Source organism: Typopeltis vanoorti, chromosome 10 (genome assembly GCF_054136105.1).
Source record: "Typopeltis vanoorti isolate ZY-2024b chromosome 10, IOZ_Tvanoo_1.0, whole genome shotgun sequence".
Classification (NCBI taxonomy): Eukaryota; Metazoa; Arthropoda; class Arachnida; order Uropygi; family Thelyphonidae; genus Typopeltis; species Typopeltis vanoorti.
Genome location: NC_143558.1, coordinates 45,028,974 through 45,044,435, shown reverse-complemented (window position 1 = coordinate 45,044,435; position 15,462 = coordinate 45,028,974). Strand labels below are relative to the sequence as shown.

At 39.4% G+C, this 15,462-nt stretch overlaps 1 protein-coding gene across 1 annotated transcript in view; it reads right to left on the bottom strand.

Annotated features, from left to right (window-relative positions):
- The window catches only part of LOC150102377 (glycogen phosphorylase-like), a 479,880-nt gene that overhangs the window by 177,132 nt on the left and 287,286 nt on the right, over positions 1-15,462 (bottom strand). Inside the window, exon 10 of the mRNA XM_090399808.1 lies at positions 7,819-7,982. Within this exon, the coding sequence (XP_090255934.1) occupies positions 7,819-7,982 (164 nt within the window). The remainder of the gene's footprint in view (positions 1-7,818; positions 7,983-15,462) is intronic.

Below are 15,462 nucleotides of genomic sequence, written 5' to 3'. Positions count from 1 at the left end.
AGATAATATCAATGTTTTCAACCCAATTCTGGATCCTGATTCTCACCAGTCTTTCCAACACTTTAACCACAATACCAAACACACAGGCTGCTATTAATTTGATGATTGACTTCTCCTTTACAAACTGGTACAATGTTGCCTTCATTCCTCTCCTTTGGAACTCGACCCAATGTAAGACACATATTACAGAAATATGTCAAGGCAGATGTCAAAACTCTGGCACGTGCTTTCAAAATACACAGTGATATATCATCAAGTCTTACAGCCTTATTAATATCAAGTTTGCTGAATTCTCCATATACTTCTTCCACACTCAGAGTCAATCTTTTCTCCTCATCATCCACTAATCTCAAACTCTCCATAATGTCACATTATTATTATTATTACCCAAGATCCCATGGAGTCAAAGATTCATCTAGGAGGTCCTTTTATCATAAACACAGCTCATCATACCGTTCTTTAAACACACTCAAATTCTCTGCAGACACCACACTCTCAGGCAAGGCATTCCGATCAATTCATAACTCTGCATGAAAAAAAACCTGCTTCTCACTCCCTTACTCATACCCTCTTTATACAGTTTCCACGGATGACCTCTTGTTTTCCCACTATTTTCTGTAGATTCTCTCCAGCATTGATCCTTACTAACTTGTAGGTTTCTATCATATCTCCCCTCTTCCTCCTGTCCAACAGACTCTGCAAGTTGCATTTTCTCAATCTTTCCTCATACTCGACATTCCAGAGGTTAGAAATTACCTTAGTCCGTCACTTCTGGACCCTTTCCAACATCTCTTCATCCTTCTGAAAATCAGGTGACCAAATATGGGCACAACAGTCTATGTGTGGCATAATCAAAAGCCTTATACAATGGAACAAGAATCTCCCTACTTCTACAAGTCAGTGTCCTCATTCCCAGAGGCCTTTGTGTTTTCTTCACAATTTTGGCTATGTGTCCCCTAAATTTCAGATCCTTATCCACTACCACCCCCCAGATCTCTTATTTCCTCCACCTCCAACAATATATCCTCACCAAGTATAAATTCTGCATCTCATTTTTGTGTTCCAAATTTTAAAAACCTTACATTTTGCAACTCACATACCCATTCTCGTGCCCAATCACTCAATTAATTCAAGTCTTCTCATAAGGCCACAACATCTTCTCTACTCTTCATGGTTCGTCCCAACTTTGCATCGTCTGCAAACAACTGAATATCTCCATCCAAATCTTCATCAATAATATACAACTTAAATAGCAATGGCCCTAAGGTGCACCACTAGTAACTTTCCTTTTCATGGATATTGCTCCCCCATACACAACTTGTTGATAACTACCAGATAGTCAGTCTCCAATCCAATGCACCAATCTAATATCCAACTCCATCCACTCTATTTTGACTATCAACTTATCATGCGGTAATCTATCAAAAGACTTTACGAAATCTAAGTTTATTACTGTGTATCCTTCTCCTCTGTCCATGGAAGCAGTCACCTTATTGTAATAAGTAAATAAATTATTAAAACATGACCTCCCTTTAGCAAATCGATGCTGTCCATCAAAGATAATACCATTGTTGTCAACTCAATTTTGGATCCTAGTTCTCATAAGCTTCTTTAGCAACTAAACTATAACACCTGACAAACAGATTGGGCTATAGTTTGATGCCTGAGTTCTATCACCTCCTTTATGAAGTGGCACAATCTTCCCGTCCTTAGGAACTTGACCCAGTGCAAGACTTGTATTAAAAAATATGTCAAGACAAGTGTTAACTCCTTGGCACATTCTTTAGAATACTTGGCAATATATTATCAAGTCCCACAGCCTTATTAACATCTAGTTTACTCAACTCCCCAAACACCTCTTGCTCAGTCTCTCCTCCACATCATCAACTGCTCTCAATCTCTCTCCATGAAGTCACATTCACAAGATTGAAAGATCTTTATAAACTGCTCATTTAGTATCTCCACCACACATTCTGCAACAGCTGTCTTTATACCATTTTCTCCAATCAATGTCATCCTTCCATAATCATTCTTTCTTTTGCTGGCTACATATCATAAGAACTCCCTAAGATTCTCTAGCTAACTGCTGTTCATACCGCCTCATTAGCTACCCTCACCAACCAAGTCACCTCCCCCCCCCCCTTGCCTGGTCTTTGTAGTCCTCATGGAATTAGTTATTTCCACTTCTCTTATGCTGCCTCCATAATGCCCTTTTTCTCTGCATTGCATGCATAATCTCTTTATTCATCTCTTTCACACCTACCTTATTTAACCTTCTCACCCTTGGAATACATTTAGTCATTGCATCTACTACATAGTTTTTGCAAATCCCCCAAGCTGCATTACTATTTTTCCAGCTAACTCCTCATTCCATGCTACACACCTGTCTCCTGAGCTCTTCATAATCACCCCCCCCCCACACACACACACTTGTAGTTCCACATATACCCTTTTCGTATAGAGGTCCTCACACCGCTGGCAACCACCCAGGCAATCACCTCATGGTCACTCTGACCAATTGGTGGATAATTTGACACTTCATTTATAATTACATCCTCTGATGAAATGACCAAATCCAAGACCCTCAATCCTCGTGTGACTTCTATTACATACTGTCTGAGGTAGTTATCTTTTTCTCATTTTCTTTACTTCCAGTTGCTATCTCATCATTCCAGTCTATATTGCCATAATTAAAATCGCCCATAATGATCACTTTTTTTCTTATTTGCTTGGTTAATTTGATTATACAATTCATAGTCACTACCATCCACAGTACCACGTCTATAACAACATCCAACCAAGTTTTTCATTCCATTCACCTCTATCTCACACCATAGAAGTATTTCATTCTGTTCACCTCTGTCTCACACCCAGTTGAGCATGGATCTCTCCATGCTAGACTGGGCCATTTCCCTTTCTGCTTATTCATTTTAGAACCCCTCTTCAATTCCAACTGGTTCTTCTTGATCCCAGGTCTTCCCATTCCTTTCCTGTCTACACATGCTCTCACATTCTCTTGGAGCATCCACCTTTCTCATGCTGTGTACCCCTGTCCACCCTGAGCCTCCCCGTTTCCCAGTTCATCTTGCACACCCATTCTCTCATTTTCAATACTCATGCCACCCACTTCCTCATTCATAACCACCTCTTCAATCTCTCCTGTCGTACTCTCCTGCTCTTCCACATCACTTCCACTTGATCTGATTCATTCTCTGTACTCACTTCCAGCAGCAGTCTCTCCAAGCGACTCACACCATAACCACTCAAATACAGTCCATCGCTCTCATACACATTCACAAGGATGAAAGACCTTTATGAACTGCTCATTAAATATCTCAACTATATCCTCTGCAACAGTTGTCCTTATTATTATGTCCTCCAATCAATCCCATCCTACCATAATCGTTCTTATTTTTGGTGGCTACATATCAAAAGAACTTAACAGGATTTTTTTTTTTTTTGGCATCATTACATAATTGATGCTCATACTGAACTTTTGCAACCCTTACCAACTGAGTTACCTTCCTTGCCTGGTCTTTGTAATCCTCATGGAATCGGCTATTGCCACTTCTCTTATGCTGCCTCCATAATGCCTTTTCCTCTGTATCACATGCATAATCCTCTTCGTTCATCCATTTCACACCTACTTTATTTAACTCTTTAACCCTTGGAATACATTTAGACATTGCTTCTACTAGATAGTTCTTAAATATCCCACAAGCTGCATTGATCTCTTTTCCAGCTAACTCCTCATTCCATGCTACATCTACAAGCTGTCCCCTGAGCTCCTTATTAAATCACTACACCAGCCTTGTAGTTCCACATATATGCTTTTCTCACAGAGGTCCTCACACTGCTGGCAACCACTCTGGCAATGACACCTCATGGCCACTGTCACCAACTGAAAGGTGATTTGACACCTCATTTACAATTACATTCTCTGGTGAGATGATTAAATCCAAGACCCTCAATCCTCGTGTGTCCTCTGTTACATACTGTCTGAGGTAGTTGTCCCTCACCCCCACCCAAAAATACTCAAGAAACTCATTTTGTTTACTTCCAGTTTATCTCATCATCTGGTCTATATTACCATAATTAAATTCGCCCTTAATGATCACCCTTTTCTTATTTGCTTGGCTAATTTGATTATACATTTCATAGTCACTACCATGCACATTACCAGGTCTATAACAACATCCAGCAAAGTATTTCATTCTATTCGCCACTAGCTCACACCAAACTGCCTCAAAACCACTGGCACCATTTCCCTCTTGAAGCTCCACTTTTTATGGACATAACACTTTTTCTATCATCAAATGGCACTCCACCTCCATTTTTACCCTTTCTATCTTCATGAAACACATCATACCCATCCATCTCTATTCCTTTCAGCTTGTTATCCTCATCCAACCATGTCTCACTATGTCAACAATTTTTGAGTGACAAACTCAATCAATAATGCTACCATTTCATTTTGCTGGCTACATATCGAAAGAATTCCCTAGGATTCTTTTTGGCTTCATTAGCTAACTGCTGTTAGCTAATGAAGCCAAAAAGAATACGTCTCTTTAGCTATTCTCACCAACCAAGTCACCCTCCTTGCCTGGTCTTTGTAGACCTCATGAAATTGGTTATTTCCACTTCTCTTATACTGTCTCCACAATGCCCTTTTTCTCTGTATCGCATGCTTAATCTCTTTATTCATCCATCTCACACCTACATTATTTAACCTACTCACCCTTGGAATACATTTAGACACTCCATCTATTAGATAGTTTTTGAAAATCCCCCAAGCTACATTGATCTCTTTTCCAGCTAACTCCTCATTCTATGCTACACCTGCAAGCTGTCTCCTGAGTTCTTCAAAATCATCCCCCCCCCGCCCTTGTAGTTCCACATATACCCTTTTCTCACAGGGGTCCTCGCACTACTGGCAACCACCCAGGTAATCAAATCACCTCATGGCCACTCTCACCAATTGGTGGATGATTTGACACCTCATTTATAATTACATCCTCAGATGAGATGACCAAATCCAAAACCCTTAATCCTCGTGTGCCCCCCTGTTACATACTGTCTGAGGTGGTTATCCCCTCAAACACTCAAGACACTCATTTTCTTTACTTTCAATTGCTATCTCATCATTCATCTATATTGCCATAATAAAAATCACCCATAATGATCACCCTTTTCTTATTTGCTTGGCTAATTTGACTATACAATTCACTATCACCACTATCCACATTTCCTGGTCTATAACAACATTCAACCAAGTATTTCATTCCATTCACCGCTATCTGCCTCAAAAACACTTTCACTATTTCCCTCTTCCATCTCTACTTTGTATGGACATAACTTTTCCTCTATCACCAATAGCACTCCCCTTCCCTCTTTACCCTTTCTATCCTCACGAAACACATCGTAACCTTCCATCTCTATTCCTATCAGGATGTCATCCTCTTCCAACCATGTCTCACTTATTCCGACAATCTTTGGGTGCACAGATGCAATTAGTGCAACCATTTCATCTGCCTTGTTTCTTATACTTCTAGCATTGGTATACAAACACAACAGCTCATTTCTGGATCTACAGCTAGTTCCACTGATACCACTCACTCGATGTGATCTCTCCATGCTAGACTGGGGCCATTTCCCTTTCTGCTTCTTCATTTTAGAACCCTTTTCAATTCCAACTGTTTACTCTTGATCCCTGGTCATACCATTCCTTTCCTGCCTACACATGCTCTCACCTCCTCTTGGAGCATCCACCTTTCTCATCCTGTGTACCCCTGTCCACCCTGAGCCTCCCCGTTTACCTGCTTCTCTTGCACACCCATTCTCTCATTTTCTATACTCATACCACTCACTTCCTCATTCATATCCACTTCTTCAATCTCTCCTGTCTTACTCTTCTGCTCTTCCACATCACTCCCCTCTCAAGCTGATTCATTCTCTCTATTCACTTCTCTACCTTCCAACAGTAGTCTCTCCAAGCAACTCACACCATAACCACTCAAACACAGTCCATCGCTTCCATACAGCTCACTTCGTCCCTCAAACTCATTCCACACATTAACAAACTGTACTCCCATCTCCTCACACATTTCAGTCAGCATATCATTTATAATCCTTGCTCTCTGCCTCATTTCACCACAGTCATACCTAGGCAACAACACACTGACTATCCTTCCTGTCACCCTATTCTCTTTTATCCTTTCAAGCAGCCTCCTGATATCCATTCTGACACGCTCTTTGTCCTCTCTCAAATCATTTGTACCAATTAATACTATTAACTCTTTTGCTCACTCCTGCCTCATATCCAATGCCTCAATCACTCTACTCATTTTACCGCCTGGAAAACATACCTTGTGCATTCTATCCTCTAGCACACCTTTAATAATGGAGTCACCATACAACGCCACTCGCTTATCTTTCGTTAACTATTTCATGCCATCACGATTTATTTTAATAGTTTTAACCTGAATTTTCTTAATTTCATTTCGCATCCATTTAATTTCTTGCCTCATCCATTCCAATTCAACTTCCGAATCTCACGGCACATTCTCTCTATCATTAAATCTTTCTAACTTTCTAACTCTTGATCCCCCTCTTCTCATTTTCGCTCTCATTCATCCTTCTTTGTTTCCGTACTTTCGGTCCAACATACCAACATATGTCTAACTTTCGCTATCATTCTTCTCATTTTCACTCTCATTCATCTTTCTTTGTTTCCGTACTTTCAGTCCAACATGAGTCCAACTTTCGCCATCATTCATTCTTTTTTCGCTATCATTTATTCTTTCGATTTTTTTCACTTTCGATTTCTGCATCACGCCATTTCTAGTTTCATTCGTTCTCTTAATTTCATTTCCTTTTGCCACTCTCGCCTCACTTTCATCCCTTTTAACATCTGTTACGGTTTTCAAATCGCTCTTTTTCTTTTTTACTGATATTTTAACATATTTTCTCCCCTCATTCCCACCATCCTTCTCTTTCAAACATGCACTTATTTTTCCCGTGACATTCTCGCTACTAACACTTTCTCTCATCCATTTCATATTTGCATTTATCAGTTCCTTATTCAAGCCACACTTTGCACAAACCCTTCTTCCATTAACGAAACGACTGAAATCTAAATTAAAATCATGGAATGACAATGCTGCCGCCAATTTTTTTTTTTCCCCCTGCAGGTTACTAGGTCTAATAATAACGATTTCGTAATTAAGATTAGGCAAGAAAAATCCCCCACACTAATAATACCGGTAGCGCACAACGTTTACAGCTGCTTTTACTCAAACAATTATGCATATATACTTAATTATTCCTAGTATCACTTATCTCAATCAGGTGCTCTTCTTAGACACGTCCGCAGCGCTTGGCTCACTAGCACCCTCTAAAACTGATCTGACACAATCTCTCTCCAGCCAGTCTTACAGATAATCAATTTCTATATAGTGTCTTTTCTAGAGATATTTCCATCAGCATTATTCAACAGAACTGACACCTATCATTTCCCTCAATTCTTCTAAACCTACACGTTCATTCTGTTTATCTGTGATCAGAACAGTTTTTTTGATAAAGACTACAACCTCAAGCTCTTCAAAAAGATGATGAACAAATTACTTTTCTCATAATTTTTTCCCACTTGTGGTATACATTTATTATGAGTTCTATAGCCTCTCATATGATATTTAAAAAAAAAGTTATAAAACAAGTTATAAAAACACACATTTATGTTACTTTTAAAATGCAAGTAACATGAATGAAAGATGTGTATAATTGAACAATTATTTGAAACAAGCAAAAAAATATGCTTACATATCATTTTTAATTATTTCTGAATGAATTGCAGCAACACCATTCACAGCATGAGAACCAACAATGGCCAGATGAGCCATATTAATTCTTTTTACTGATCCTTCTTCAACTAAGGACATTCTTCGTAACCTGTCATTATCACCAGGCCATTTATTAGCTACAATCTATAAAAAAAATGAAAAATCAGTCAAGCTTTCATTTTTTTATGTATGAATAAGTATAAACAAGACAGATGTAAAAGAAACAGATTCAAACTACTGAAAATAGCATGAAAATGACTGCCTTGACAGATATTATTATTATTACCCAAGATCCCATGGAGTTAAAGACTTATCTAGGAGGTCATTTTATCATACACACAGCTCATTATACCATGCTTTAAACACACTCAAATTCTCTGCAGACACCACACTCTCAGGCAAGGCATTCCAATCATTCACAATCCTGCATGAAAAAAACCTGCTTCTCACTCCCTTACTCATACCTTCTTTATACAGTTTCCAGGGATGATCTCTGGTTCTACCCTGATCTCCCACTATTTTCCATAGAGTCTCTCCAGCATTGATCCTATAAAAACCTCTTACCAACTTGGTAGGTCTCTAATTTCCCCTCTTCTCCCTGTCACCAGACTCTGCAAGTTGCATCTTCTCAATCTTTCCTCATACTCAATATTCCAGAGATTAGAAACTACCTAACTACCTTAGTCAGTCGTCTCTGGACCCTTTCCAACATCTTTTCATCCTTCTGAAAACCAAATTTGGGCACAATAGTCCATGTGTGGCCTAATCAAAGCCTTATACAATAGAACAAGAATCTCCCTACTTCTACAAGTCGGTGTTCTCACATCATTCCCAGAAGCCTTTGCGTTGTCTTCACAATTTTGGCTATGTGTCCAATAAATTTCAGATCCTTATCCACTATCACCCCCAGATCTTCTATTTCCTTCACCTTCGACAATATATCCTCAACAAGCATAAATTCTGTATCCCGTTTTTGTTTTCCAAATTTTAAAACCTTACATTTTGCAACATTGAACTCACATCCCCATTCACATGTCCAATCACTCAATTTATTCAAGTCTTCTAGTAAGGCCACAACATCTCTACTCTTCATGGTTTGTCCCAACTTTGCATCATCTGCAAACAACTGAATATCTCCATCCAAATCTTCATCAATATCATTAATATACAAGTTAAACAGCAATGGCTCTAAAACAGACCCCTGAGGCACGCTACTAGTAACTTTCCTTTTCCTGGATATTGCTCTCCATACACAACTTGTTGATACCTAACAGATAGTCACATCTCCAATCCAATGCACCAATCTAATATCCAACCCCATCCACTCTAGTTTGACTAACAACTTATCATGCGAAAACTATCAAAAGCCTCAGCAAAATCTAAGTATATTACTGTGTATCCTTCTCTTCTGTCCATGGAAGCAGTCAACTTATTAAAATAAGTAAGTAGATTACTAAAACATGACCTCCCATTAGCAAATCCATGCTGTCCATCAAAGATAATACCATTGTTGTCAACCCAATTGTGAATCCTGGTTCTCACAAGCTTCTCCAACAACTTAACTACAACACCTGATACACAGATAGGCCTATAGTTTGATGCTCGAGTTCTATCACCTCCTTTATGAAGTGGCACAATCGTCTCTTCCTTAGGAACTTGACCCAGTGCAAGACTCATATTAAAAAAATGTCAAGGCCGCCGTCAATTCCCTGGCACATTCCTTCAGAATACATGGTGATGTATTATAAAGTCCCTCAGCCTTATTTGCATCTAGTTTTCTCAACTCCCCATACACATCTTGCTCACTTACAGTCAGTCTCTCTTCCTCGTCATCAACTGCTCTCAATCTCTCCATGGAGTCACATTCACAAGATTGAAAGATCTTTATGAACTGTTCATCAAGTATCTCCACCACACCTTCTGCAACAGCTGTCTTTATACCATTTTCTCCAATCAACCTTCCATAATCATTCTTTCTTTTGCTGGCTAGATATCGAAAGAGCTCCTTAGGATTCTTTTTGGCTTCATTAGCTAACTGCTGTTCATACCTCTCTTTAGCTACCCTCACCAACCAAGTCACCCACCTCTTATGCTGCCTCCACAATGCCATTTTTCTCTGTATTGCATGCTTAATCTCTTTATTCATCCATCTCACACCTACCTTATTTAACCTACTCGCCCTTGGAATACATTTAGACACTCCATCTATTAGATAGTTTTTGAAAGTCCCCCAAGCTACATTGATCTCTTTTCCAGTTAACTCCTCATTCTATGCTACACCTGCAAGCTGTCTCCTGAGCTCTTCATAATCATCCCCCCCCCTCCCTTTGTAGTTACACATATACCCTTTTCTTACAGAGGTCCTCACACTGCTCATGGTCACTCTCACCAATTGGTGGGTGATGACACTTCATTTATAATTATATCCTCTGATGAAATGACCAAATCCAAGACCCTCAATCCTCGTGTGCCCTCTGTTACATACTGTCTGAGGTAGTTATCCCTCAAAAACTCAAGAAACTCATTTTCTTTACTTCCAGTTGCTATCTCTTCATTCCGGTCTATATTGCCATAATTAAAATCGCCCATAATGATCACTCTTTTCTTATTTGCTTGGCTAATTTGACTATACATTTCACTATCACCACCATCCACATAACCTGGTCTATAACAACATCCCACCAAGTATTTGATTCCATTCACCTCTATCTCACACCATACTGCCTCAAAACCAGTGGTACTATTTCTGCTTGCATCGCTATTATGTGTATCTTGTGTATTATGTATGTGTGTGTTTTGTGTATGTGTATTATGTGTATATCATCTCCAAACGTATATTGGAGAGTACCCGCTAGAGGGATACATGGTGTGTAGTGTTTTCAGAGAGCTCCCAAAAGCTAAGTATTATTTTGAGTGAAAATTGGAATATTGGTTTAAATCTTAACGTAGTATTGTTTATTTTTGGTAGCTTGTTGTGTCTGTGTGATTTTGGTGTGAATTCCGTTTTATTTAACTAAGTATTTTTAAAGATATGTTTCATAGAATAGCATATGGAGCCAATGCGACGAAAAATAATGATGTATGCTTTTCTGAAAGAAGCTGAAGTTTGTGTGGAAAATGATAGTGGTGGGGGACTGTGCAGAAAGTGTAAGGAAAGTGAGTAATTAAAGCATGTGTCAGGTGATGAGATTGTTGTGGATGAAGAAAGCCAGAATGTGATTGAAAATAGTGGCTTGATAGGGAATTGCGATGTTGTACAAGACAGCAATGAGAGTGGTGATCAAAAACAGAGCAAAAGCAATTATACAGAGAGAGAAAATGGTTTAAATGATGAAAAGAATGAAAAATTATTTGTAAGAAGTGAGATTGCAAGGTTATGCGGAGTAATACACAGTCCGCAGCGGTAGTTGGAGCACATGCAAAACTCTTTCCACAGTGCCTCGGCTAATGGAAATAAACAAGTCTTTGAAAGAAAAAATAAGTATAAGTGGGAGAGTTTCAGAAATGAAGGAAAGAGTGTTCTACGATGACTCGTTATTAAGAGGTGTGATAGATGGGAGTTTAACTAAATCATACTTACCGGGTGCGAAATTTAAGGATGTAAGTGAGCGTATTAGAACGCAAAAGCAGAGGGTGACAGAATTGATAGTTGTGGCGGGTACGAATGAAATGAAAGGAGATAAATTTTTTATGAGAGAGAACTTGAAAGTATTGTTAAAGGTAGTGAAAGAAAAGAGTGACAGAGTTAGGATGGTGAGTCTGTTGCCACGGTACGACAGAGAGGAGTTTAGAAGGAGGGCCATAATCGCAAATGACTTTATGCGCAGTTTATGCAGACAGTGTGGTGTGGAATGAGTTTGATGGGCGAAAGGATTTATACAAGATGGATGGCCTGCATTTGAATGGATTTGGTATGTGGAGACTGGAAAAAGTGTTGCTGAATGAAGCGAAGATGGATGTGCAGAACCAGGGAAACTAGAACTACCAGGGACGGGGGAGGGGGATATGCGGACATCAGTGAGACAGTTGAGTGTAAGAATGTATATAATGTACCCAAGCCAGTACAAAGGACAAGTAATCGGAATGGGATAGTTAGAATAATGCACCAAGATAGGGGTGGGACAAAGGGACCTCTGCATTTCATGTGTACTAATGTCAGGAGTATTAGGAACAAGAAGGAAGAATTTTTGGCCTTGGTTGGCTCTTCCTGGCCACAGGTTATTGGCATTAGCGAAACATGGCTGATGGAAGATGATATAGTTAGTGGGATAGAATGTGTAGGTTATAGTGTGTTTAGGAGGGACAGAGAGAGTAAAATGGGGGAGGAGTGTTATTGATGATAGCTGATGAACTGCAGCCAAGGAGAATTGAAGTTGTATTGCAGGGTAGTGAAAAGAGCTCATTTGAGACTATTTGGTGTGAGATTGAGACTGGCAGAACAAAATATACAGTTTGGTGCTGCTATAGACCAGGTGATGGAATAGATGGGAGAGATAGTATGCATAAACAAATTGAGGAAATGAGTGGAAGGAGGGTAATTATTATGGGGGATTTCGACTATGGTAACATTGATTGGAAGGAGGAGAGGGCACATGTGAGGAAGGAACTGGATTTTATTCAATTATTAAGGGATAACTATTTGAGACAGCATGTAATTGAAAATACTAGGGGTTTGAGAGTGCTTGACCTGGTAACAGCATCTCGGAATTTGACTGTAATGAATATGACCATGTTGCCTGCTATTGGTGAGCGTACTCATAAGGTCTTGACGTGGGAGGTGGCTAAAGGTGTGGAATTTTCGATTAAGACAGGGTGTATGCGGAATTATCGTGCTGGTAAGTATGACAAGCTTAGGAGATTGCTTCGTTCAGTGCCATAGCATGTAAAACTGCAAGCGCTGGATGTCGATAGAGCATGGGAAATGGTCAAGGCGCATTTACAGGAGGTTATACCTGATTGTATACCTAGGGTCCGAATAGTAAAAAAAGTAGGGGTTCAATGGATGAATAACCATTAAGCTTAAGCTGCAAAAAAAAGAAACAACTGTGGTCGGAATTTAAAGAGAAAGGTGACCTGCAGGCACAAGAATGGTATAAAGAGCAGGCCAGAAGGGTAACGAGTGTGGTAAAAAAAAGCAAAAGCGGATTATGAAAGGAAACTAGCTATGCAAGCTAAAGAGAATCCCAAACAGCTCTTTCAATATGCTGCAAACAAAAAAAAAAACTGTACAGGGCAGAATGATTTTAAGGAATGCCAATGGTAAGGAGGTCACTGAAACGGTCGATATAGTGGAATTACTGAGCAAGCACTTTGCAAGAGTATATCATCCAGGTGGTGACATTGAAAAAATGAAGGAATCATTCCATGTGGTATCCTGTCATTAGTTTATATGGGAATTGTGATGAATGAAGTGGAGGTGAATAGTCTATTACAGAACCTTAATGTGAATACATCTGTGGGATTGGATGGTATACCAGCATGGGTCTGACGTGAAGCGGCTAAAGAATTATTAGTGCCCTTGACCATGTTGTTTAATCTGAGTCTCGGATCTGTTTTAGTCCCGAAGGTGTGGAAAGAGGGGAAAATAGTTCCACTGCATAAAGGAGGATCAAAGACTACCGTTGCAAATTACCGACTGATCAGCATATCAGGAGTCGTTGTCAAGGTCTTGGAGAAAGTAGTCAAGGGAAAAATACAGGAATGGATTCATGAAAATGAGATACTGTACGGGGGGGACAGCATGGCTTTGTGAAGGGTAGATGATGCCTCAGTAACTTGCTCGAGTTTTATAACACAGTGATGGCTGAACTGGATAAGGGTAATGGGTTTACAGTGATACTGCTGCACCTGGCTAAGACCTTTGACAGGATACCACATGGAATTCTAATTCGTAAACTGCAACATACGGAATGGATATAGGGTTGGTGAGATGGATAGGTGGGTGGTTTGTGGAGAGATATCAGAGAGTAGTTTATTCAGGAGTAGAATCCAAAAGACGGCCTGTGACTAGTGGTGTGCCATGGGGTTCTGTTCTTGGACCACTGCTGTTTAATTTGTTCATTAACGATATAGGGAAGGATCTAAGAGGAACAGTTCATTTGTTCGCTGATGATGCAAAGTTGGGTAGGGCAATAGTGAATGCAGAAGATGTCAAAATCTTTCAGGATGATTTGGATAGATTGAAGTTCTGGGCTAAGGAGAACGGATGTCAATTTAATGTGACAAAATGTAAGGTTATGCATTTTGGGGTGAAAAGATTAGCAGCAGTATACCACATTGGTGGAACTGTACTTCAGAAGATTGATGAGGCCAGGGACTTCAGAGTATTGGTGGATAGGGAGATGACGTTTAGGAGGCACATTGCAAAAGTAGCTAAATCAGCTCATCAACTCACATGGTTGTTGAAAAATACTTCGACGAGCAGAGACAAGCAAGTTATTGTTCCTCTGTACCGAGCCTTGATAAGACCTCATCTCGACTACTGTGCCCAGATTTGGTCACCTAGGTTTCTTCTTGATGGGGAGGAGGTGGAGAGGATCCAGAGGCGAGTGACCAAGATGATAGCAAGTCTACGGAATGAACCTTATGAGAACTGGCTGAAGATTTGTGGGTTGCAGAAATTGGTTGATAGGCAGAAAAGGGAAGATATGATTGAGACATTCAAATTGCTGAAGGGTTTCTATAGGATTAATTCAGAGGATATTTTTGAGATCAGGACTGGTGGTGGGAGAACTAGGGGACATCTATGGAAGCTGGGCAACAGTGTGGTTAGCAAGGGTGTTAGAGCTGGATTCTTTATTTTTAGAGTGGTAAATGAGCTGCCAGAGTCTGTTGTGGGTGCTCTGACAGTGAGTGAGTTCAAGACAAGGTTTGATAGATACCATGAGAATGTCAAATAGTTGTGTGTTCATGATGTTTAGGGTCTCCCTCAATGAGTCTAAGGACTCCCTGGAGTCGCCCATAATAATAATCATCATAATAATAATAATAATAATATATTACTATAAGATTAATCAAAATGAACATAAGATTAATATTTTTTAATTTAGCCAAAGGAAATGAAAATTGGCAGTAAGAAAGTTAATTTTTTGGATAGTATATTTTTTAATAATATACAAAACTTTATATTTGCTAGAGTTGTCCAATTATATAAGTGCCATAGTAGTTGAAAGATATGAACTTTCTGTTTTTTGGACTAATCCAATAGTCGTTTTAGGTCTTGCTAGACCTGTGATCACTAGAGAGTCAACATTTAAGTCTTTACTGAAGCCCATTTCTAATAGCTAAGCCAAAATGATTCATACTTGATAAAAACAGCTAATTCTATAAATCACCACTAATGCATTAAAGGTTCACTACCTTTCATACGTGCGCACGCATGCACACACACACACACACACACACACACACACACACACACACACACACACACACACACACACACAGTTCACATGTACATAGCCTATCACAGGGATCCAAATTAAACTTTTACAGATTTTATATAAATGGTGAGAGCTAACACTATCAAACTGAGTATATAGCGTTCTTTGACATTCATAACTTATAGCAGCATTAAGAAAGAAAGAAAGCATGAGTGGCAGAAGAAATGGGAGTGGATATTAAA